The sequence below is a fragment of the Fusarium tjaetaba genome, assembly GCF_013396195.1.
Source record: "Fusarium tjaetaba strain NRRL 66243 chromosome Unknown NRRL66243_c0000344, whole genome shotgun sequence".
Lineage (NCBI taxonomy): Eukaryota > Fungi > Ascomycota > Sordariomycetes > Hypocreales > Nectriaceae > Fusarium > Fusarium tjaetaba.
Genome location: NW_023501540.1, coordinates 22,474 through 46,754, shown reverse-complemented (window position 1 = coordinate 46,754; position 24,281 = coordinate 22,474). Strand labels below are relative to the sequence as shown.

The 24,281-nt window shown below is 47.8% G+C and overlaps 10 protein-coding genes across 10 annotated transcripts; 4 read left to right on the top strand and 6 right to left on the bottom strand.

Moving 5' to 3' along the window:
- Positions 1 to 101: 101 nt before the first annotated feature.
- Positions 102 to 1,776, top strand: FTJAE_12543 (FAD dependent oxidoreductase superfamily; the record flags this gene model as incomplete). The annotated part of the gene is made up of 3 exons (XM_037345600.1): positions 102 to 174; positions 224 to 813; positions 868 to 1,776. The coding sequence occupies 3 exons, from the start codon at positions 102 to 104 to the stop codon at positions 1,774 to 1,776; spliced, it is 1,572 nt and encodes a 523-aa protein (XP_037200416.1).
- A 74-nt stretch (positions 1,777 to 1,850) lies between these two features.
- Positions 1,851 to 5,749, bottom strand: FTJAE_12542 (HNM1-choline permease; the record flags this gene model as incomplete). Its single annotated transcript, XM_037345599.1, has 2 exons — positions 1,851 to 3,625; positions 4,435 to 5,749. The coding sequence occupies 2 exons, from the start codon at positions 5,747 to 5,749 to the stop codon at positions 1,851 to 1,853; spliced, it is 3,090 nt and encodes a 1,029-aa protein (XP_037200415.1).
- A 426-nt stretch (positions 5,750 to 6,175) lies between these two features.
- Positions 6,176 to 7,234, bottom strand: FTJAE_12541 (radical s-adenosyl methionine domain protein; the record flags this gene model as incomplete). The annotated part of the gene is made up of 1 exon (XM_037345598.1): positions 6,176 to 7,234. The coding sequence occupies one exon, from the start codon at positions 7,232 to 7,234 to the stop codon at positions 6,176 to 6,178; it is 1,059 nt and encodes a 352-aa protein (XP_037200414.1).
- A 297-nt stretch (positions 7,235 to 7,531) lies between these two features.
- Positions 7,532 to 8,326, top strand: FTJAE_12540 (adenylate kinase; the record flags this gene model as incomplete). The annotated part of the gene is made up of 3 exons (XM_037345597.1): positions 7,532 to 7,592; positions 7,649 to 8,184; positions 8,234 to 8,326. The coding sequence occupies 3 exons, from the start codon at positions 7,532 to 7,534 to the stop codon at positions 8,324 to 8,326; spliced, it is 690 nt and encodes a 229-aa protein (XP_037200413.1).
- Positions 8,327 to 10,113: 1,787 nt separating this feature from the next.
- FTJAE_12539 (extracellular tungstate binding protein) lies at positions 10,114 to 11,059 on the top strand (the record flags this gene model as incomplete). Its single annotated transcript, XM_037345595.1, has 2 exons — positions 10,114 to 10,270; positions 10,320 to 11,059. The coding sequence occupies 2 exons, from the start codon at positions 10,114 to 10,116 to the stop codon at positions 11,057 to 11,059; spliced, it is 897 nt and encodes a 298-aa protein (XP_037200412.1).
- A 121-nt stretch (positions 11,060 to 11,180) lies between these two features.
- On the bottom strand, positions 11,181 to 12,455 carry FTJAE_12538 (uncharacterized protein; the record flags this gene model as incomplete). Its single annotated transcript, XM_037345594.1, has 6 exons — positions 11,181 to 11,467; positions 11,514 to 11,678; positions 11,749 to 11,837; positions 11,892 to 12,094; positions 12,149 to 12,376; positions 12,435 to 12,455. 6 exons carry the CDS (start codon positions 12,453 to 12,455, stop codon positions 11,181 to 11,183), a joined length of 993 nt encoding a protein of 330 aa, XP_037200411.1.
- A 904-nt stretch (positions 12,456 to 13,359) lies between these two features.
- FTJAE_12537 (peptidase m12) lies at positions 13,360 to 15,647 on the bottom strand (the record flags this gene model as incomplete). Its single annotated transcript, XM_037345593.1, has 6 exons — positions 13,360 to 14,934; positions 14,989 to 15,061; positions 15,122 to 15,281; positions 15,357 to 15,388; positions 15,441 to 15,446; positions 15,499 to 15,647. The coding sequence occupies 6 exons, from the start codon at positions 15,645 to 15,647 to the stop codon at positions 13,360 to 13,362; spliced, it is 1,995 nt and encodes a 664-aa protein (XP_037200410.1).
- A 1,469-nt stretch (positions 15,648 to 17,116) lies between these two features.
- FTJAE_12536 (beta-glucosidase) lies at positions 17,117 to 18,607 on the bottom strand (the record flags this gene model as incomplete). The annotated part of the gene is made up of 1 exon (XM_037345592.1): positions 17,117 to 18,607. The coding sequence occupies one exon, from the start codon at positions 18,605 to 18,607 to the stop codon at positions 17,117 to 17,119; it is 1,491 nt and encodes a 496-aa protein (XP_037200409.1).
- A 601-nt stretch (positions 18,608 to 19,208) lies between these two features.
- Positions 19,209 to 21,055, bottom strand: FTJAE_12535 (lactose permease; the record flags this gene model as incomplete). The annotated part of the gene is made up of 5 exons (XM_037345591.1): positions 19,209 to 19,487; positions 19,535 to 19,926; positions 19,977 to 20,392; positions 20,446 to 20,787; positions 20,835 to 21,055. 5 exons carry the CDS (start codon positions 21,053 to 21,055, stop codon positions 19,209 to 19,211), a joined length of 1,650 nt encoding a protein of 549 aa, XP_037200408.1.
- A 668-nt stretch (positions 21,056 to 21,723) lies between these two features.
- Positions 21,724 to 24,027, top strand: FTJAE_12534 (alpha-L-fucosidase 2; the record flags this gene model as incomplete). Its single annotated transcript, XM_037345590.1, has 1 exon — positions 21,724 to 24,027. One exon carries the CDS (start codon positions 21,724 to 21,726, stop codon positions 24,025 to 24,027), a length of 2,304 nt encoding a protein of 767 aa, XP_037200407.1.
- Between the last annotated feature and the right edge of the window lie 254 nt (positions 24,028 to 24,281).

Here is a 24,281-nt window from a genome sequence, read left to right as displayed (position 1 = left end):
GGTGTAGTCACTTCCATGTTCTAGCTCGGAATTCTTCCAGTGTGATATAGATAGAGAGATTGCTCACTTTCCACTTAGTTAGGTAAAGAAAAGCAGCAGAGATGGCAACTGATAAGACACAGAATGAAAGCCAAATCAAGCTTGGTTCGGACGGCGAGCTGAACTTGTATCTCAGTATGTCCGTGAACCGGGAACACGAGCTTACTCACTGACGAGAATTCAGACCCAGCTACAGCACGGTTTCTCAAGAATGTGTCAAAGGCAATCCTTCGAGATCCGGGACTACCCAGACCAAATCCAACAGTCTCAGCTTGGCAGATACCTCCTCACCCGTCTCTGGCCTCGATACAGTCGAGGGACCTTCCAGAGTTTACTGATTTTGCGGTAATTGGCTCCGGAATTACTGGTTGCAGTGTCATAAAGACACTACTGGAACACCCATCCACAGCCAACTCACGTGTAACGGTGCTTGAGGCCCGCACTCTTGTCAGTGGAGCAACAGGACGCAATGGGGGGCATCTCGTCACAGCATCTGGACATACATTCGGTCCTCTAGCTGAACAGCATGGAATTGAAGCGGCAAGGGAGATTACTCGCTTTAGCATCATGAATATTGATCATTTGATGAGACTGGTCAGAGAGTTCGATCCTGTTTTGCAAGAAGAGTGCCAGATACGAGATGTCCTAAAAGTCATGGCAGTTGGAGATGACGAGACATGGGCTTCTGCGAAGAGGTCCGTTCTGGGTTTTCAGGACAAAGTGCCAGAGTACAGCGCTTATCACAGTATAATCGAAAGAGACCAGGTTCCAGAGGTATGCTCCAAGTTCATGCCGCAATGAAGTCATAGAAATTCTGACATGTCACAGAGATGGAATATCAAGAATGCATCTGGGGCTGTTGAACATGAAGCTGGTGCAATTTGGCCCTACCGACTGCTGACTGGTATTTATCAACGCCTGTTAGACAACTACTCTGGTCGACTGAGTATTGAGACGAATACGCCAGTCACTCGCGTTGAGTACTCCAAGGGACTATATCCCTACACTATCACGACCCCAAGGGGGAGCATCCGAGCGAAAAAGGTCATTCATTGTACGAATGGGCACGCGGCGCACCTATTACCCAACTTAACTGGAGGCCTGTATCCATTCCGAGGAACAATGTCAGTCCAAAAGCCGGGACCATTATTTCCAAAATACAAAGGAACCCGATCTTGGAGTTTATCTCATAAGTCAACCCTCGACGCTGAAACTGGCTTCTTTGACACCGGTCTCTATTATTTGCAACAAAATGCTCTGACGGGGAGTATTTGGATAGGGAATGAGACGGCTTATATGAAGGATGTTCTGACTGCAGATGATACTTATGTTCCTGAAGAAGCAAGGCAGGCACTCTCTACTGTCTTACCAAAACTGTTTCTAAATGGCTGGGGGTCACAAGCCGTTTCGGAGATCGAGTCCATTTGGTCGGGCATTCAAGGTCACACAGCAGATGGACTTCCTATAGTTGGCAGGATACCGGAGTCTCTGACGGGAACTATGGGTGACGATGGACAATGGATAGCCGCAGGATTTAACGGGTACGGGATGGACAAATGCTGGCTGACAGGTGAGGCGTTGGTTAAAATGATGCTTGGTGAGGATGTCAGCGGCTGGTTTCCTCGAGCATTCCTCGTCACAGAAGAACGTCTCCATACTAAGCTGACAGCTGATCAAACGTTGCTCAAGTTTGCAAAAATTGCTCTTCCTGGCGGTGCCAGGGATGGGAAGTTGTAAGGTATTGAACAGCGACATAGAATAGACTATAGCATCATGAAAACCCTCGGAATAACCTTCAACTACCAAGTACACTACCCCATCATTGTGCCCAATTTCTTCTCGTAAGCGATATCCAACCAATAAGCATCCTCCTGGCCATCATCAATTGCCGACCAAACTTGATTGATGAGCTCCAGAATAACCTGGCTCTTTCGCAAGGGCAGAATGTGTGTATACGCTGACAGCCGGGAGCTTACAAACTTCCGAGCACGGGCCACTTCAATAGACACACCATCAATGCTCAAAATCCCCGGGTCTGTGATGGACACGTCGGAGCCATGAAAACTCTGACAAGTCTGCCTGAGTTCACCGGATATAGCAACCATAACGAACGGCTGAGCACTGCGAGTCCTTGACTCAAACGGAATCTCTTCCAAGATACCAAGGATATGCAAAGCAAATTGTGTCAGCCACAGCTGTCTCTCTTGTTTTGTGGGCACTTGATGTGCTGGTGAAGGGCGTAGAATGTGATCCTTGCTCCACGGTGAGTATCGTTCGTTCAAAAGATCGGGAAAGACTCGATACAGCTGCAATAGCCCTGTACATCGATACGCTTCATCCATAAGCTCCAAATGCTTCAGTGGTGTCTTGGGATCGCCAGGGTTCTTGGTGTGTACTGCACTCGGCACCTGGTGTGCTAAGAATGTGCGTTCCAGTCGTCTGCCCTCACGCAATGCAGTTCTGAACACGTCAAGATCGCTTTCCGTCATGAACTTCGTGGTGGACATATGTTTTCGATATTGGAATATGAGTATCCCCGTATCGGTCAGTGCACGAACCATATCTTGTGAAATGCCAGAGTAGGGATGTGGTTCGATTGGTTTCATCAAGTTTAATGGCCCAATCCGTTCCTCTCGATGGTACTTTCCCAGCTCGTTCTTGTCAGTAAGATAGACAAGAAGCATAGCCCAATAGTCCATGGTGTCTCTAAAGAAGGACATCTCCGAGCTGTCACTATTGTCGGTGGCAATTTCATCCAGTATGTTTTGGCTTGCTCGAAAGGTCTCTGTTGCAAGGTTGTGAGGGCTTAGCCAGCTCGATGTATGGCCAAGCAGCATGGATGCAAGCAGCATTACCTGCTTCTCCATCTCCGGAGGTCCATTCTTCACAAGTTGAAGTGCTTGTGAACGCTCCTCACGAGCAACCGGTAGCAGGTGCGGGAAGTCTTTTGACAAGCATGCTGCAGCCATGCTCTGTATGGTATGATAGAGCACACCGGAAGATTGCCACATTTTCTCTACGATATTGCGCATAACATTTTGTTCACTATCCCAAGAACAGTAGAGAGTAATAACTTCTCGGAAAAAGTATTCAGATAGAGTGGTTGGGGTGTTGGACATGCGTCGGTGCGGGTTAGGGCATGAATATCGAGACTGGACGAGAGCTTGCTCTTCCTGCAATGGGTTCTGAGGCTGAAACATTGGGTGGCTCGTGGAATCACCAAACAGCTGTCCGATCAGTCCCATTGGTTCTTCAATGCTGAATGTTGACCCTGAGTCCTCAGCAAGAGTCCAAACTGTCAAGTTTCCGCCAGGCGAATCGAGTATGTTGTTGTCGTCGATCCGCGACGAGGATTCAGCTCCTAGGAGGTCTTGCGACAGATTTTCAACGCTGAACATCTCTGCTGGCATGAGAAAGTCCAGTTGAGATGGGGAATCGAGCCATCCGTTCATCTGATGAAAACCCTCGGCTACCGAGTTGGAAGAAGTATTGATACGACTCTTTGCTTTCCTTTGTCGCAAAGAGCTCTCACCAGTGTTCGGCCTTGTCTGGTGCTTTTGTGACCAACGCACATTGAGTGCATATCCTGGGCACTCATAGTTTTGGTCTTCGCATCGCGTGCAAGCAGGCTTCCGCTCGTCGCATTTAACCTCTCAAGATGTCAGTTGAGAGCGCGCATGTCTTTGGGTGTGCTCACCTTTCTTGCCTTGCACCTGATACACCCATTGCGAGACTTTGAGTGTGGGGTTTTGATCGATTGCTGCATTGTCAACCCGCGTGAGGGCCGAAGTGGCTCAGTCAAGATCTTGTAGGATTGAAGGGAGATGAGAATGTGACAAGGGGAAGATGTTACAAGATGAAGATGGTGGAATTCCCCGCTTTTACGATAAGTTAGTTAGTTAGTGCCTGTGCTAGCAAGCTCCAGAACTCGGATCATCTGACTTAGCGCCTCTGAGAGATGTGAGATCAACACAGAGCTGACTTTTGTATTTGGCATTGCAGAAGTTCAATCAGTTATATGGCTGTGGATCAATTAAGGAATTACTGGTGCACGCCGTTTTCGAGGGATTATCCGAAGTTCGGACCGCAGTGTTGAGGTCCAAACGTCTCCAAATATGCTTGCACGTATACGCCAAAACATGAATTAAATATTATCTACTCCATATACTCCTCAAGCATCCAAAATCTCCTTTACTTCATAATTCCTCTTCGCATGGAAGAACCAGAAGCACAAAGACAAGAGAGAAATTCCCACCAAAACGGGGGAAGCATAATTCATCTGCACAGCCGTGACAGGTGTATAATAAGGGAAGCAATAAAAAACAAGAGCCACCATTGTCCATGACAGCATGACAATATTGGCAATCAGTCCAAGCTTAGGGTACCAGAACGGACCATGTTGAAAGTTGCTGCGTCCTTGCAAAAGAACCAAAACGACAGGGACGCTGTAGCTAATGTATTGGAGCAACAGGCCCGTCGAGATCAAAGAGTTGAAGGCAAGATCTGAACCAAGGTAGAGGCAGCCGAAGAGGGCAGTTCCAGAAGCAGACCAGATCAGCGACCAGATGGGCGTATGAAAGGGAGCAGGCGCAAGCTTGCTGAGATGGTGATGCAATGGAAAGCCACCTTCGCGACTGATGGTCCAAGCAAGACGGGACTGCCATGTCTGGATCGACCAAACTGCGCCAGCCGTTGTGATGAGAACAGGAATCCACAAGCCCACAGCAGCCGCCTTGCTCTTGGTAATCATGTAGAACAGAGAAAGAGCTGAGTTATCCGCAGCTCCATCTATGGTTGGTACGTTGATAAGAACCGAAGTCACAACCAAGAGCCCAGACCCAAATCCGACAACGATAGTCCACATCAGAGCTTTGGGAATATCGGTGCTGGGCGATGGCATTTCTTCAGCCAAATGGGTGGCGACGTCGAGACACGAGAAACTCCAATTGGCACCATTCATTCCGATGATAAAGGCAATTCCCTTTGGCCATCCCGAAATATTGACCGATGTTGTGAAGTAGTCCTTTGCTGAAGCATGGCTGTCAGACATGGCAAACAGCGTGATGAAAATAACACCGATTGTCATACAGCTGAAGAGGAGCATGATCTTTGAGATTCGTGGGAGGGCATGCTCGAAGCTGGCGCATATGACGGTCAAGATATTCAACAGTTGAAATCCAACAAATCCCATCCAACGCTTGTAGACAAAGTTGGGATTGAGCAGGGAGATGATGGCACAGAAGCCCGTAGGTACCGATAGACATGCCGAAGCACCTGTAGCAACTGCAGCAAGCCAACTGACAACAGCGATCGTGTACGACAGAAAGCGGCGATATCGGGGAGGGGATAAACGATTGACCCAGATATACTGTCCACCGGGATGAGGCATGGCCGATGCAAGCTCTGCCAATGTTGTAGCTGTTGCAAGACCAACACCCGCCATGACAAGGAACCCCCAAAAGAAGAGAGGTGTACCACCCATTGGAAGAGTGCTTCCAAGGACGAGAAGGAGTCCGACGGCGGTGTTGGTGGTGCCATAGCCAATGCCGAGTGCAGATAAAGTTGTGAACGGTTTCAAGGTCTGAACAGTAACACCGCCAGGAGCAATTGATCCGCATTCAACGGCATCTCTGTCTGTCTTGGCGGGCATTTCCGAGACCTCTTTGGTATCTTGTGACTTGAGACTCGGTTGATCTGTTTCGCGGCGCATGGTGAATCGAACAATGGTAGTACAGGAGAGCGAATAAGAATCTGTCTCTAGAGGCAAATGGATTCGTGGGCAATGTCATACGTTATATAATTTGACCCGCGTCATGCAAGATAACGGTTCGGTAGGGGCATTTGGTGACTTACACCAACTTGTTCCCCGCGTTTGATATGCTAGGCGAAGCCGATATCTCAATGCGAGTGCGGAGGCGTTGTCATGTGGTAAAGGATAAGCTTAAACCAGATAAGGAATCGCGTTATGAGGTGAAGCACTAGACCGACTGAGGAAGGATTATGCGAGGACGAATCGTTTTCGTCCTTCGCTCATGTTTACACCTATCGCCAGTGTCGATACAGTTTCCGACACTATCATGCTTTCCGAAGCTGACTCCCCAGCCGGTCTAAACGGAGACGTCGATGCGATTGACTATCACCACTGCAGCTTTTCATTACTCCCGCCGCCGCATCCACCTTCCTTCGCCACATCGGATCTGCCCCAGTCGTAAATGCCACCGCGATCGAGAAAAGAACCCTTGTCCCAGACAACCTGACTCATTGCTTTCTCAACGCCGACCTTCAAGATCGACTCGCTCTTTATCATCATGCCCTCTCCCTTGTCCAAAAAGCACATGTACTCATCCAGAAGTAAGTAGCTGTTCGCCATGGCATTTGTATCTTCTGGAACATAGCACGGAAGATGTTTATGCCGGTCGCAGAATGTCTTCCATTGTTCGTAGGTCACGAGGAACGTTGTCGCATCTCGCAGTCGGGTCGCGTTCTCATTCTCACCAGCAACGATGAGACACTGGAACACTTTCCATCGAAAGGGGCCAAGTCTCTCAATCTCAGCTGACATGTCTTCATTCCAATTGTGGATGTTGACAACAGTGTTCAACTTGAACTTGATGCCATAGTCCCTGAACCATTCCGCAATGCGGAAGAGCTGGATCACATTCCCTCCGTCGTCGCCCCGTCCAATCTTCTTGTTCGTCTCCGGGTTGAAAGAATCGCATGAGACTGCAAGAATATCCAGCCATTGGCAATTCTCACGCATCCATTTCTCTGTAATCTTGCTGCCGTTGCTCACGATGCTGATGCTTTCGAGGCCCAGTTCCTCCTTGCCAAACTTGAGCAGTTCAGTCAAGCGACGAGGGTAGAGGAATGGCTCGCCACCAGCAATATTGAGCTTTCGCATGCCAGCTTCTCTCAAAAGTTTCAAGCCGCGCTTCGCTTCATCAATCGGGAGGACGTAAGATGAGGTATAGGTATGGAAGTAGAATCCGCAGGTGTAGTTGCATTTTTGAGAGGGAAAGTAATTGACCGACACAGGAATATTGGATTCCTTGGTGAAATCGTTGGGGGGAAGTCCAGCAGCCTCTGTCTTGGACTGTTTTCGAGATATGATCCAGCCAATACCCAAGACACCAACAACACCAATAATAAAGCTAGACAGTAGGTGAAGTTCGCGGAGAAGGGAAAGAAGCGCCATGTTTTGGTACGTGTGGTTAAAGGAACGTAAACAAGATCAGTCGCAGATATTCACTGTCTAGTAGGGAGCCGTCTTTCGGCTGGTGAATAATGCACAGAAGTGAGGTTTAGGGTTCTCAAAAGTCAAGTGGAGCGGGGGCATTGAGGTCCCCGTACGTGAGGCCATTTCGATCTCTGAAAGATTGGTAATGATTCACTGTCAATTGGGTTGGGTTTGTGTTACTCGAGGCTGTGTCACGATAAGATTAATGCCTCAGCAACAGCCCAGCACCACCACCATCTTCAAACTAACAGGACCATGAAGCTCCACGCCGAATCAGGCGGTAAGAGCCGCAGCTTTGCCCTCGTCTTCATCATTGGTACAGTCATTTCCCCCCTCCACTTATCTCATCTGCCGTTTCTGACCATGCTCTAGGGGCTCCGGGTGCGGGGAAAGGCACGGTGTCAGCTTTTCTCGCCCAAAAATACAATCTCGTACACTACTCAGTCGGTGATGGCCTTCGCGCGTGGATGCGCGTGAATCGCTCCACCGAACTTGCCGCCAAGATTCAGAGCAAGCTTGACAATCAAGGCTTTCTGACTTCTGAGGATCTCAACCCATTCATTTACCGCGAAATTCTAAACGCCATCAATCGCAGTGACCCAGAGGTGAAGGGTATCTTGGTCGACGGATATCCACGATGCATTGAACAATTGGAGTCGTTTGGGACATGGCCTTACCACGACCAGGTGCCTCTCGCTCCAGGTGATGACGGCAAGATCAGCCTCGACATTAAGCCGGATCTCGTACTATCTTTTCAGATCACAAAACAAAACGCCAGAGACAGATATCTCGGTCGGGCCAGAGACGCGAACGACAGCGCACATAAGTTTGACAAGCGCTTTGTCGAGTATGAGCTGGAGACCGTCCCAGTCGAGGAAGAATATCGCAAGCGTCGTATCTTGGTATCTGTAGGTACTCGACTACGCTTGAATGAGGGATGCAGGCTAATGTTTATAGATTGATGTCAATGGAACTAAAGATGAGAACATTGAGGCTCTGACCAGGTCACTTCAGCTGTCTGAGGTTTGGAAAAAGGCCATTGGCACGTAATAATAGAAAGCTAATCAATCTCTTAACGTGTGTTCAATTGAGAGACTCATCTTCACTGACTGGGTATTGTCTTGATATCTCGTTGAGATATCTTAAGCTTCAACTGGCAATGAATCAACATCACTACCATCCTTGCCTGAAACACAGCTCCATCACCCTCAACTCTTTCCTCCCAATAACCATCCATTTATCGCCATCCCTCATTTGATGGCCTCTTCCCATCGCGTAACGTTTGTAGTAGTCTGTATGGCTACAATCTTTCAGTTCACACGTTCCACCAGTCCAGTCCGCAGGAGGCATTTTCTCATCATACATAAACACAGTCATCTCTTCTAGCTCGGGAAACATGTGCTTGACTAACATCCTGATCGTGTCACCTGCTCCTTGATGATACGTCCAGCTGGCGCTGACAGCGAATTTCTGCAAACCGTTTCCCTCCGGATCACTGACTCGCAAGCCTTTCAGCAGTTGTGAGATTCTGCTGTAGTCCAGATCACCGAGTACAGCGACGGTGTCGACAGCAGGGTTAATGTACAGCACGCGATTTGGGTCGTTTATGTCATCGCCAGCATGCTCATACGGCGTAATTGTCGCGAGGGGGAGTTTAACACGATAATGGTCTATTGCAATAGATCTCGCCTCGAGATTCACTGACAGCGAGGCTGGATTATAACATCGACTTTGCCATTTTGGCACCCCACCGTGTTGGAAGGTATCGGCGTAATGTGATCTGCGGGCATGGAGTTCAACGCAGCGGGGAAGAAAAGAGTAGCGCCAGATTCTTAGCCGCAACTCTACTGGTAAATTGGGAAAGCCGTGAAAGGATGAATCCGATGTAGTTGCCGGAGGCTCTGTATCCGCTGTTGACTGCAGTTTGCTGCCACTCATCGTCGGCGTCTTTAGCAAAGAGGGTGTTGAAAGGAGGAAATAAATAAATAAATAACGCACGTGGAAGAGAAGTGGGGAAATTAGTTGTATGTGCAATTCGCCAGACAGAACAAAAATTACCTTCCAGGGGGACGTAAGAAAACTTGAGAGCTTTATCCTAAGTGATGAAAAGGCTTATATAATTTAGTCTAAGTTTAGGTAAATCTTTATTAAATTTATTTAGGCACCCTCTTCTAAAGTCTTATATTTTCTTGCTCCCTGAGGCCTTCTATCTCTTGCTGACACGCCTGCAAGCTAATTACAAAAATTCGAGTGACAAACTGGCAGCGATCGGATAGGAATAATAATGGATGGGCGGTCTGAAAGGCCATACTCATTTTTGCGTAACTGCTGTTGCCAAGAGTCAATAACTCGGTGGTATTTGGCGATCAATCTTGATTTTAGTTGACCCAACTTCAGCCGCGTCTATCAATTACCAGATTCACAGCAATTTAGCAGGGATGCCCAGCTACTTAGTGCTTACTGCATCCCAGTCTGTTTGCGCCTCCTGACACGGCTTGTCATCGCGACCCCACGGATCAACACAACCTTAGATCTTCAATTGGGGTCAAAATAACCAGTGAAATGTCTTCCCAGATTGACGCCAAGAGTACCCAAGTATTATTGTCACTTAGCAATCCTCCATGTCTTTCCCGTTTCTATGGTATTGCCGGTAGCGCGTTGACCAAATTAATAGTCTCAGCTGAAGCGAGACATGACAATCTTGTGAGGCCTGCATTACCTTACTAGTCACCCGCACTGCCAATGGTATAACTATGATCTTCCCTCCACGATTATTTCAATTTCTGAATTTCCCTCCCCCTTCTTATCCGTTTAGTCATCTTCACCAAGAGCCCAGCATGAAACTCTTTTTACTCGCAGTCTCTCTTCTCGTTAGTAACTGCCTGGCAGTAACTCCCGATGCGGTTTATGGAGGCGGCTTTGATCACAACAAGAATGACTCCATCAAGTTGCTTATTGCCAACGGAGGAGCTGGTCAGAGCGGCTTGATCAAGGGTGAGAACACCTCGCCTATGACTCGAACGATGCTAATACAGATGGCCAGAGCTTGCGAATGCATACATCAAAAGCCGCGTTGGAGACGGCGAGAAACCATTCCAGGTGGGATGGATCAAGAGCGACACCACCTACAGCATTCAGTATCTGAAGACGGGCGAGGCTGACATCGGTATTACGTACAATCCACCTGCGGAAGAGATTGCCATCAAGCAAGGCATCGCCAAAAGTCCAAGCTACTACGCTTTCCGAGACCACTTTCTTCTCGTCGGACCTAAGGAGAATCCCGCAAATATCTCCAAAAGTGATGACATAATGACCATATTCGCCAATCTCCACGAAGCAGCTGAAGGCCCTGCTACTGAACCTCCTGTTCGGTTCCTAAGCCGTTATGACAAGTCCGCTACCAACATTAAAGAGACCTTGCTATGGGCCGGCATAGGGCAAGTTCCTTGGGCGACTGCCTACTCAACATGGTATCACCAATACATTGCTTTCCCGATCCAAGCTCTTACAGCGGCCATCATCCTGCAGGAGTATACTGTCACTGACCGTGGAACCATCCTGTCCCTTGATGCAGATCTCAGGAATCAGACTGTCATTTACAAAGCGGGCACTGACAAGGCGGATGACCTATTGCTGAATCCCGCTCATGCATTGATTGGTGAGAAGGCACCCAATGCTAAAGAGGCGGCCGCATTTATCAAGTGGCTTGTCAGCGACAAGGGACAGAACGTGATCGCAGGGTTTAAGAAGGATGGAGAAGTTCTGTATTCTAAAGCACCATGAGGATAAGGTTGAACAGGTGCCCTTCAATATCTCTTCTACAGTGCATCAGTTCGATAGAGGAGGTACTTCTTAGTATATAATATTATTGCTTGCAGCTATTGACTCCATATCTGAAATGGTACTACAGGAGGTTCCCCACATCCTTTAGTTCACCTGGCAAATGAGATTTCTGGGGATGACTAGGCAACTCAATCTCATCATCCATGACCCCCCATTCCGCATAAGACTGCGATGCCGTCCTCGATTTGGACGCCGTCATGTTCGAAGAGTGGCCCGAGCTTAACTGGTTCGAGTTGGACCCTTGACTCGTCGTGTTGGTAGTTGATCTCGATCGCATGATCAATTTCTTCAGGCCAGGGAGGCAGACAACGATAACCGCAGTCGCCATTTCGGCCATGCAGAGGGCATCTTGGGGCGGTTAGTATCTATCGACATCATTCAAGTGTGTACCTACTACCCGATGGGTAATCAAGCTGATAATCCGCTGCGTTGCTGATGATGAAGCGGGCAAGACTAGCTGACATCGTGATTCCACCAAGGGAAAAGACGCCAACGAGACCAAGTTTCTGCTCAGTGCGTAAAGTAAGATGTTTGAGAATGAAGAATGGAAAGCAGAACACTGAGCCCTTGTCAGTCTACCCTTATCTTCTGGGAGAGCCTTGACCAAAAGAATCAAGTTGTTAACTCACACATTAGATCTGTCGAGAAGTTCAGACACCACTGCGTCAGAAAGTTGGGCAGGGAGTTCCAAGCCGAGTTCAGCTGGTTCTCAACTGACCTGGCCAAGTTAGCCGTAATTTTAAATTCAAAAGATTGATGGTGGCAGTCTTACCAATTGTCTGAGATCGGTCTCGCTATCAGAGTGTTGAGAAGGATTGATGTTGTCATACAAGAGAGCAGGTATGCCGAGATCATGTATAGTGCCACTCTCAAGGATTGGAATACATCTGGTATAAGATACCAATAGAAGGCGAGGATAGAGAGTTTCGGCCAGTAGATTCCTGTGTCAAAGAAGTATGCAGCTACCCAGACTATCTAGAATCGAGAATTAGTGAACGTATAACGCCGAGAGCTTTCAAAGTCACTCACCTTCTGATAATCAACACTAGGGATGAGACCATCTGAGCCCTCCGGGGGATGACGAACCAGAATGAGCATGGAGAGTGTCGAAGTTATGAACCATCCCAAGGCGAAGATCCAGCCCATCCAAGCAAAGTACTCAGACAGAGAGAGCTTCTTCTTCTCATAGTACAGTCGGGTCCAGCATCGAAGAATAACTACAAAGAGCGATGCTCCCAATAACACTGCTTGAATGGCCTGTCAAGACGTCAGTATAAGGTTCTCGGTCAAAAAGAGAAAAGTACATTGAACACACTATTCCGACAGATATGAGCATTTTGCTTCTTTGGTGATGAAGCACTCTCGTTTAGCAACCACTCATTATCGCGCTTCTGGGGGATGGATCAAAGCAGGATGAGGGCATGGGAGCTGACACGGAAATAATATCACATGTACGCGTCAAAGCTTTTGTGGCGTGGGTCATTGAGTCCAGACGACTTGATGCCAAATGCAAACACATTCCAAACGCAAAGGTTGACCACTAGTGAGATTGAGTGGCGCCCAAGACCAAAAACGACATTGAGAGATTTAACTTGGGGTCTATTCGAAGAAATGTGAACTTGACCTGGGATCACTACGTGCCTTGGTACGTGATAGAAATATCATATGAGGTGTCGCATTTGAAGCAAGCGTGTAACTGCACCTTTTTCTACGAGCAACTGAAGATGAACTGGGCCATCGCTGTTTTGTGGCCTTGATCTGGCCTAACTAAATGCAGCGCGTCGCCTAGGGCAGTCGGATGCACGGCTCAATATGATCGACACTAAGATACAGTGGCGTAGCTCATCGTTCCTCGCTCTCGGTGCCTGTCGCCACTCTACCTACCCTGCAGAAGTATTTGTAAAATGGTTGGAAATTCAAGACATCACCACTGAATAGGTCTCTTTTTATATGGATAAGCAATTTTCATTCTGAACGACATTCTTTACGTTTAATAAAATTGAAAATGGGTGATCTAACAAACAGCTTAATGAACGATCTGGTTACAAAAGAATGCACATCAATTTCTCCTCGTCGTGGTCTTACCCTGGAAGTTCTCTACATTCACTCCTCTGCCAATCTGTTTCCTTCAAGCGAGTGTTTTTCCACAAAATCCCCTCCTTTGCTCCTTTAGCTGTCTTTTTCTGTTCCATAATGAATAGCTACCTGAACCTCGACCATCAAAACCTCAACTGACGAACCTACGCAGTGTACTGCAGAATGTAACCTGTACTGCGAAGCTGGTAGAGTGAGTCGCCTGCTGTAATATAGGTGGAGGTAGTGTTTCCATCCAGTAGCTTCCAGCCAGTGATGGGCGTGCCGGTATATTGCCAGATATTTCCGTTGGTATGAATCTGATAAAACCCTTCGGCTCCGGCAGCAATCTGCTTCGTCCGGAAATTGTTATCGAGTTGCCTCCAGCCGCTTATCGGAACGCCAGTGTATTGCCAAATACTTCCAGAGGTATCAAGCTCATAGAGATCAGCACCTCGTACCACAATATCCATGGCGCTTGAGTCGCCTCTCAGCTTATCCCATCCAGTGATGGGTACTCCATTGTACTTCCAGATAAGGCCGCCACTGTCGAGTCGGTAGAGACTTCCCCCGGAAGCGGCAATCTTCTTGGTATCCATACTGTTGCCAACCTGTTGCCATCCAGTGATAGGAGTGCCCGTGTACTTATAGATGTAGCCGGATTTATGGAGTTGGTATAGGTCGTTACCGCTGGCTACGATATCGAGAGCGGCAGCGTTGTTGTCGAGCAACTTCCAACCCGTCACTGGAGTACCAGTATACTTGTAAATCTCCCCGGTATTTCGAAGCTGGTAGAGATTACCGTTTGAGGTAGAAACCTTGGTGGTTGAAGCCTGGTTGCCCAATAGTCGCCAACCAGTAATAGGGGTACCTGTATACATCCAGATATATCCAGACGTATGCATCTGGTAGAGATCGGGACCATCAGCAACAATTTTGGCGGCCGCAGCGTTGTTGTCCAGCACCTTCCAACTCGGGGTGCTTGTGGATGTACTCGAGCTTGAAGTTCTCGCTGGTGTGACCATAGGCGTACTCGACCTCGAAGGCGTGGCAGGCGTTTCCGCAGACGCGCTGAAAGATGAATTTGGAGGAGGTATAATTGCATGTATACTTGTAGTTGTTGCATCTTTGGTCGTTGAATCGGGCGCTATAGTGCCCCAGATTGTAATTTCGCTGACATAAGTCCTGGTAGATGCCTCTTGCGTGACAATAGACGTTACGGTTCGCGGGGTCGGGGCAGTTCGAATGACTGTAGTGGTTACTCCATTGGTGACAAAAACAGTGCTCAGGCGAGTCCAAGGGACAGTATTGACCTTGGTAATAGGGATAGTATCGGTTTTGACTGTAGAAGAGGTAGAAGTCTGTATTACAGTGACAGTATTGAAGTTTGTAATAAAGACAGTAACCGGCTTGGTAATAGTGCTGACTGTATGCTGAGTTATGGTTGCAGTCTGAGTTCCTGTCGCTATCAAAGTGGTCAATACTATTGAAGTAACAGTCTGACGTGTAGTAGCAAGAGTAGTTTTCTTCTTATTGATCGTTACCACCTTAGTTGTCGTCATTGTTGTTTGAATAGTCGTGGGGTCGTCAAAAACGGTCAAGGTCTGGCGAGCAGCAGGTTTGGTGATTAAGCACGAGCAGGCACTGCTGACAACACTAGGCGTTTTATTGGGCAGATAGCTTGGTATTGTAGTCTTGACAGCACGCTTCTGGAATTCCCGCTTGTCAGGCTGGGAGTTGTCCTTAAGTAATGTTAGCATGTCCTGCCAATCTCTATATTTAAAGATTTCACTAACCTCGTCCGCAGATTCACAGGACATATCGTAATTTATAGCTACCAGGTTCGAGTCGCGGTCAACTGCATCCAGTCTAAAGTTGTTTAGTCATAAGTCTAACAATTCGAGGCAAGGCTAGAACAGATCTACTTACACTGGCTCGCTATAGCAGTAACAAGCGCGAGAAGTAAAGCCGAAACTATAAACAGGAACATCCTCCTGTTGGGCCAAGCAAAAACTCTTGCAGGTAGAAAAGCTGGCGTCAGGAAAGTTATTCTCTTGGAAAAGTATGTATTCGGAGGACTTCGCGTAACCTGGGATTCTGCAGTAAAGCGTGACTGAAATGTCAACAAGTCGCGAGATAAATCACTATGAATGGAAGAACATACTTGGGTCCGAGGTCACGACTGGAGCGGACGCTCTGTTCAAGGTCAATCGGAAGTTCCGAAAGATTCAATAAAGCACAAACTCACGTAGTGCTAAATAGGTAATCATTAGCTTTTCATATCAGTATGCCTTGGATGTACTTACGTGACCCAAACGGTAGTTGTGCCAGTAACAACATTGGTACGAGAATTGGTTACAAGCTTTGTGACTGTAGTATTAATATTAATCGTCGCTATTGTCGTAGCTGCTACAGTCACAGTCTTGCTGACATGAGATGTGACTGTTATGGGCATCGTTTTTGTTACTGTACTGGTGACTTGCCTTGTTGCCTGGGCTGTAAGTGTCTTGACGAAAGTATCAGTAACAAGCGCAGTTTTGGTTAGTGTGATTAAAGTTGACCCTTTCTTTGTTGAAGTAGTAAAGACGCTGATAGAGGATGTTGTCAAAACGGTAGTGAAGACAGTTGCAGTAGCTGTTGATAATGCGGTCTGAGTGGAAGTGATAGTTGTAGAAGGAGTTACAGTAGTGGTTGTTGTTTTTCGAAGGTAGGTTGAGCAAAAGGCAGATCCAGCAATGGAATTGCTCTGAAAAGCTTTATTGTCCGGATCTGAAGCTTTGCAAAAGAGCCCTGTAGAGAGAAAGGAATGTCAGTCAAGTTATGTTGGCCAAGCTGTATATATATACCTGCTCTTGGTTCCAGAGAGTCTCCCCTTTCAAGAGTACCAACAGCTGGAAAAGCGCATACTGATGTGATAAAGAGCAGTATTAAAACTCTCTTCAATAAACCCATTTTTAAAAATACACGTTATAAAATGAATTTTCAGTAGACTTCAATACAATCGAAGAGCAGAGTTTATTTCAAGAAAGAGTGTATATAGATATTTAGCTAAAATGCTCAATGCAGTGCCTTGTGGAATGCCGAAGTAATACCTACTTAGATCAGGGAGCCAAAGCCCATCTCTGTTAAGCATGATATTAACCCAAAGCAATGCAAAAGCACCTCCAGTCCTGAACTCAGCTGGAGCTACCCAAAATGGCTTACAGGACTAAGAGTCTAGACTTGAATGCTATCAGAACTAAGAGTCTAGCCCTTTCTATTATCCATATCGTTGTCTCACTACTGGATAGTAGAGTTTCTAGTTTATCGCTTGTGTAGTAACTAAAGGGACTAGCTGCATAACGAGACAGGGGACTATGGATAAATCTGTTAGTAATATCCCCTGACTGATGTCTAAGCCGCTTTCTTCAAGCCCGTTCGGCGAGTCCGGCCGATGTCACTGAAATAGAGGAAGACTCTAGGTCTAGAATTTTGTTCAAACAAAACCATTTGCTGGCGATATAAAGATGCAGCGTTGATGCGTCTCTACCATGTCGTGTGTCTCGCCAATTAGCCAGTATGATAGGAAATTAATATCCTCAAATATCATCGTGGACATTGACATGTCACCAGATGCTGCTGTTTGCCTCTATCCCTTGATTGACGATATTCGACTTCTGGCTAAGAGCTTGTATTTTCACAGAAGACTCGGCCGCCCAGTGGTAAGGATATCGGTCCGCGCCGGCCCATTAGTGGCTGAAGGCTTGCAAAGGAGGCATTTGCTCTTTGCGTTATAGGTCACCGCATTCCAACTGCCTGGAATGCTGGCGGTGCTACGAGACCCATTTAAAATACGGTGAAAAGAACAGCTCAAGGGTTTGACTTGGAATCAGACCACCTGCTGAAATCAGGTTAAACACTAAAAAGCTTAAAATCGTTACTATCTCAATTCTTGCTAATGAGATGGTCGAAAAACGCCCCGAGAAAGTACCCAGACCTCTTAGCATACCTAGTCTTATCTTCAGACTCAAAATCAATCCACGTTGCCCCAAAGCGATCTGAGAAACCAGCAGCCCATTCCCAGTTATCGGTAAAAGTCCACCCAAAGTATGACTTGATCACAATGCCTCCCTGTGATGCCTTGGCGACTTCTGTGAGGTAGCTCTTGTAGAAGTCAACCCTGAAGGGGTCTTCCAAGACATCATCGGGGCCGTTTGGCTTCCAGTCGTGCTCACCCTGCGCCGTGGTACCATTCTCAGTAATGTAGATGGGTATGCCATAGCGGTTCCAGATCCAGCGGAGTAACTTAGCCCAGCCCCATGGAGTAGTTCGGAGCCAGTATGTGTCGCTCATGGGTCCTCGCCATTCCCCTTTCTTATTTTCATCAAGCTTTTCAACGTTGCCCAAGTGGTCATTGATATCAGCAGTTCCGTCGCGATGACGGACGTAGAAGGCCGAGTACGAGTTCATGCCATAAAACTCTGAACTCCCCAGTACAAGCTTGCTTTCTTCCGGTGTGAATCTCGGGAGACGGTCACCCAGCTGTGCACGCATTGACTCCGGATAATCACCGGTCTTGTACAAAGGGTCACCAAACCAGGCGATCTCGAATTCTCTGGCTCGTTCTGCTGCTTCTTGGTCTAACGGATCATCGATATCCCAGGGCTCAGACCAATTACCATGAAGGGTAATCATGATACTGCCATTTTGCTTGGGCTTGAACTCGCGCTTATACATGTCGGCAACGTAGGCATGCGACACAAGCTCCGTGTGACTGACGATGAAGGGTTCTGTGCTGCTGTCCCCTTCTTCATTGCGATCACGAAAACTGGACCGTCCTGGAGCGTGTACTCCGGCAGCATAACCAGCGAGTGAATAGACGCCAGGCTCATTGTATGTGATCCAGTTCTTGACACGGTCACCGAAGTGCTCAAAACATACCCGGGCATAACGAACAAAGTCAGGAGTGTACGCATCCTTGTTTAGCATTCCTCCGTAGCGATCTTCCAAAGCCTGAGGGATGTCCCAGTGGAAGAGCGTGACGAATGGAGTGATGTCGTTTGCAAGGAGCTCGTCAATCAGTCGATTGTAGTATGATATACCCTCCTCGTTGACAGGGTCATCCTTGCCGCCCATGGGGATGATTCGTGACCATGAGAGTGAGAACCGGTAACCTGTGACCTTGTACTTGCGAAGCCACTCAACGTCAGTCTTGTAAAGATCATAAGACTTGACAGCATCGTCGCCCGTACTGCCATCTTTGACCTTGCCTGGAGTATGAGCAAAGGTATCCCATATTGAAACGCCTTTACCATCCTTGTTCCACGCGCCTTCAACTTGGGCTGCTGCAGTGGCAAACCCCCAAATAAAGTCAGGAGGTAAGGCACCTCTGATAGACTCGTCAAATGGCTGAGAACCCATCTCCAGTGATACCATTGCCACTGATGAAGAATAGGAAGATGGGTGAGCTGAGTTGAAGGGTTGACACAAGTGAAAATTCAGCGCTCGCAGGTAACAGCCACTTGCACCGGAACGGGAAGCTGCACAAGTGAGGCGGAGGGGCGATTTACCCACGAATCAAGATCATTGTCTGACGCCTATGGAGAGTATACGATGAGTCACTTGCGGTAGGAGCTTGATCCAAGTCACTGAATTGATGTAAGTTCGGGTTGTGGGAGAGGTCTACAAAAGAATCCGTTGCTGAATCCTATTTTCCTTGCTTCCATCTTGTGTCGCTTGCAAAAGAAGAGTGTTATTTTTACCGGCCCGTCTACCCATTTATCCACTTCGCAGATCACCCGCTAGCTCTGCATTCCCTGAGCTATAGCTAGAAACGGAAGGAGAATATTTAGAATGTATGGTACACTACATTTGATCTGCATTCGTGTGACAAGTCGTTCGGGGTGCATATACGCGTATCAATTGACAGTTACTCGGAAAGAGGCTAGGGTACCAACTGCTCATTGTTGCGGCCTGGCGACCCGGGTATTGGAACTGTGTGAGTATTCTTGACTGAGACGTACAGCTGTGACTAAGGCTAAGCTACCATGGGATTGTTACGAGCCCGCCTCTTTTCCTCCTTGATCGAGGCCCATTTGGCATCTGCGATCTTGACACTCAGCTTGGTGGGGTTAGTGTTCTTGGTCTCAAAAATGTGGTCAATCTCCTCCAAATTGAGCTTTCCAGTCTCAGGGAAGATGAAGTAAGCCACGACAAGCTGGATGAGGTTATACGCAATGTACACCGCCCAAATCTTGTACCCAACTTTCTGGATCCCAACTGAAATACCGTAGTTGTGGACAACACCAGCAGCGCCCTTCCAATGTCAGTATTCGAAATAACATCTTTTTGTCAAAAACATACCTGGAACATCGTGTACAGTGCCATTCCCTTTGCTCTCAAAGGGAGAGACAGCAGTTCAACTGGATACAGATTGTGCATCGTGGCTATAAAAGACGCACTGCAGACCTGGAAACCATAGATCCAGACAACAGTGAGATAAGACAGGTATCTGTCTCCTTGCACATTGACCCGCCAACTTGTGATTGTGACAGCGGTTTGCGCAATGATGATGCATATCAACCCCACGAAAATGAGAGTTCGTCTGCGAAAGTACTCGATGATGTAGGCACCGAAAAGAGTGAAGACAAAGTAAGTGGCAGTTAGACCTAGGGTGATGCCTAAGACGTCGAGCTTCTTGGTAATTCCGATTGTTTGGAGCGCAGGGTCCATGTAGAGACCAATAATACCGCCACCTATAACGAGTCAGAGAGAGGGACCATGTGAGTCGGGGTTCGAGGCTTACCATTCCACTGTTGGAAGATCGAGTAGAGGAGAAGGACAAAGGTTCGAAAGCCGACAGCCTTGGTGAAGAAGACCCGGAAGTCCCAGACAGCACGGAAGCCAACCGCCGAAGTCTCGATCGACTCATCAATCTGAGCTATCAGGGTCTCGACAAATGGGTGGTTAGGGTCTTCCGAAGAAGTAAAGTATTTGGAGATCATGGTGCGAGCCTTTTCTCTTTGGCCTTTCATGATCATGTATCGTGGTGATTCGGGGCAGAACCAGTAGATAGTGACGCACACAAAGAACGGGAAGATGGCTTGGATAAGAAACGCCACTCTCCAGCTCCAGTTACTTTCCCAGTGAGTGAATCCCATCATGATACCGACGATGGCAAGAGAGCCAACCTGGAAGAAGGCACCGAAAATTCCAACGATGCTATTCTACATGTTATTGAGCAGTTCAAGAACCGACATCGGAGACAAACTCACTGTCCACGAATATGAGGAGGCGCAACCTCTGCGATGTACTGTGAGCTCGTGCAAAGCGCGGTACCAAAACCAAGGACAAAGCGGCCAAACATAAAGACCTTGACATTCGGGGCAAAACACTGAATGAGAGAAGCAACAATAGTGAGAAAACAACCGAGAAAGTTGACGCTTCGACGACCAATCTTGTCCGCAAGACTAAGAAAAGGAGCGCCGCAAAAGTTGCCGATGGTCATGAGCGCATTGATGACACCGAGGGTTGAGCCGCTGTTTGCGAAGCCGAAGTAGTCATGCCAATAGGTGTTGGAGTTGATACTGCTAATGACACCCCAGTCGATACCATATCTATAGAGTATCAGTTCAACATCTATTCAATCGGCTTAAGAACTTACGCAGCTTGATTGAATCCCATAGTAACCATGATGAGAAATATGCGAAAGCCAGCTCTGGACTTGAGAGATAGAGCTTCCCGAGACTTGGTAATCAGATGGTCTTCAGTGATTCGTGCTGTGACGATCTCTTCAACAGCAACGCCTGATTTGTTTGCATCAGCTTGGACATCTTGGTAAATGTTATGGCGCTCGAAAGAGGCTCTTCGTGCCTGGATTGGCATATTGATACCCTGTATAATTGTGCTGATCTCTTATAAGCTCAGGAACATAGCAGTCCTAAATCATGTGTTTTGCTGCTGGACCTTAGATCGGCTTTATATAATGTCCAGCGAAGGCCTTTTATGCCGCCATTGTCTCGACCTAGTTAGTGCACTTTGTCCAGGTGAAGTACGGCACGAGAACATCGACAAACCGATCGAGTGCAGACCGCACTCTACAAAGTTCGAATCACACCACTACTAGACTTTACTTCCTCTGTTTGGTGGGTTCTGATCACAGCCCAATGCTGCATGTATGTACGTGATAGCTAGCTGCAGTCTGTGCGATGTCGGCTAAAATGCCTCCAGTTTTTAAACCACTCACGACTCTGGGGCATGTGGGTACAATCGTCAACTTAAATAATAATCCCTCCAATTACATCGCTGAGCCCGTCGTTACCCCATGGGCCGTTCATCCGTCCACATGGGTTTGTGGGGTTGACCATCCTCTTTGGGTCTAATCCATCACCAATCGGCCCTGCTCGGCAAACAAAAACACAAGAGATTCATCAAACTTCCCCTCATCAAATAGTCTAGCCCCAGCAGCATCATCATCCCATGCGCCTTTTCCACCATCAAGCGCCATGAATCCATCGCGGCAAAACGGCGCGCATATCCAGTCATCATCCACAATGGACCAAGGCCAGTCTAGTGACAAAGACAAAGGCATGCTCTTGCATTACGCCGCCCCCGCATCTTCGTGGTCTGAGGCTCTTCCCATTGGCAACGGTCGGCTGGGAGCTATGGTCTACGGGCGAACGTCGACCGAGCTGCTCCAACTCAATGAGGACTCTGTTTGGTATGGCGGCCCGCAGGACAGAACACCACGCGATGCGCACAAGAATTTACCTACTCTGAGACAACTGATCAGAGATGAGAAGCACAAGGATGCAGAAGATCTTGTTAAAGAAGCATTCTTTGCTACGCCATCGAGCACGAGACATTATGAGCCACTGGGTCAATGCAAGATTGAGTTTAATCACGAAGAGAGTGAGGTGACCGATTACACACGGTATCTCGACCTGGAAACTTCCCAAGTCACGACACGTTACAAACACAACGGTATCTCTTATTGCCGCGATGTAATTGCCAGCTTCCCAGATAGTGTACTCGCCATTCAAATCCAAGCATCCGAAAAAAGCCGTTTCGTCGTACGGTTGAATCGGCTGAGCGAGAATGAGGGAGAGACCAACGAGTACCTAGACAGCATCTTCGCCCAAGACTCTCGGATTATTCTCAACGCAACACCAGGCGGCGCGAATAGTAATCGCTTGTCTCTCGTTCTTGGAGTTTCCTGCCAACCTAGCGAAGGGACCGTTGAGGCAGTTGGAAATTGCCTAATTATCAACGCTACCAAATGTGTTATCGCTATTGGGGCGCAAACCACGTTCAGAAAGGAGGACCCCGAGCGATCAGCTCTTTTCAACGTTGACGATGCTCTCCGACAACCTTGGGAAACTCTCATCCGCCGTCATCGATGCGATTATACCAACCTTTTCGGCCGAATGTCCCTTCGGTTATTCCCTGACGCGAACCATCTACCAACAAATAAGAGGATCGCCAGCAACAGAGACCCGGGTCTAGTAGCACTTTATCATAACTACGGTCGATATTTGCTCATCTCTTCAAGTCGAAACTCTGAAAAGGCTCTACCGGCAACATTACAAGGAATATGGAACCCTTCATTTTCACCGCCGTGGGGGTCCAAGTTCACCATCAACATCAACCTCCAAATGAACTATTGGCCAGCCATACCATGCAGTCTCATCCAATGTGCTATACCACTCATCAGCCTCCTTGAACGCATGGCGGAAAGAGGCAAGAGAACAGCCAAGATGATGTACAACTGCAAAGGATGGTGCGCTCATCATAACACTGATATATGGGCTGACACGGACCCCCAAGATCGGTGGATGCCCGCTACTATCTGGCCTCTCGGTGGAGCCTGGCTGTGTACCGATGTTGTCAGAATGCTCATATATCAGTACGAGCCCACGCTGCACTGTCGTATCGCTCCAATCCTTGAAGGCTGCGTTCAGTTTCTTCTTGACTTTCTAATTCCATCAGCTTGCGGCAGATACTTGGTCACCAACCCATCATTGTCCCCGGAAAACAGCTTTGTGTCTCAGTCAGGAGAGACAGGTATCTTCTGCGAAGGGTCTGTAATCGACATGACCATCGTGCGCATTGCGTTTGAAAGTTTCCTTTGGAGCATCAGTATACTCGACCCCGATCATCCGCGACGGGACGATGTCATCACAGCCCTCGATAAGCTCCCTCCCATGTCACTCAATAAAGATGGACTCATACAGGAATGGGGCTTGAAGAATCACAAGGAAGCTGAACCTGGACATCGCCATGTATCACATCTCTTTGGCCTATATCCCGATGACTCTATCAGTATGGACTCGTCACCGCTCCTGATCAAAGCTGCGAAAAAGGTTCTTGCGAGAAGAGCGGAGCACGGAGGAGGTCATACAGGCTGGAGCAGAGCATGGCTACTGAATCTCCATGCACGTCTCCGAGATTCGGAAGGTTGCGAAAACCACATGGATCTGTTGCTCAAAACATCGACATTAGCAAACATGCTGGATAATCATCCTCCATTCCAGATTGACGGCAACTTTGGCGGATGTGCTGGGATCTTGGAGTGTCTGGTCCAATCTACCCTAAGATCTGAGCCGTCAAGACAGGTCGTCGTGATACATTTGCTTCCGAGCTTACCGTCGTCTTGGGCAGCTGGGAAGCTGACTCATGTCAGGGCTATGGGAGGTTGGCTTGTTTCTCTCGAGTGGAAGGCAGGCATGCTCGTAAAGCCTCTAAAGGTGGAAGCAACTGTGATGCAGGCTCCAGACGCACTCATTGTATTTCCCAACCGGGACAAGGTTTGTGTGTCAAGTAAGAAAGCGGGACCACAAAGTATATGGAATGAATAACATGTATTGATATCGAGGATAAGAGATATATTTAATTGAATGGCTCGTCTCTTTCGTGTCTTGAGCTAGCGAGAATCTCGAAAACCTGACTTATCAACCCTATGAGTTTCCACTCCAAACCTGGCGTTGAATAAATGCCGTCCAACACGATAGTCCTCCCCGAACCAAATAACTACCGCCTCCACAGTCAAACGCGAGTTGTCCATCATTTCATTTCGCATCCCAACCTGAATTTCCAGAGCCACGACTCAGGC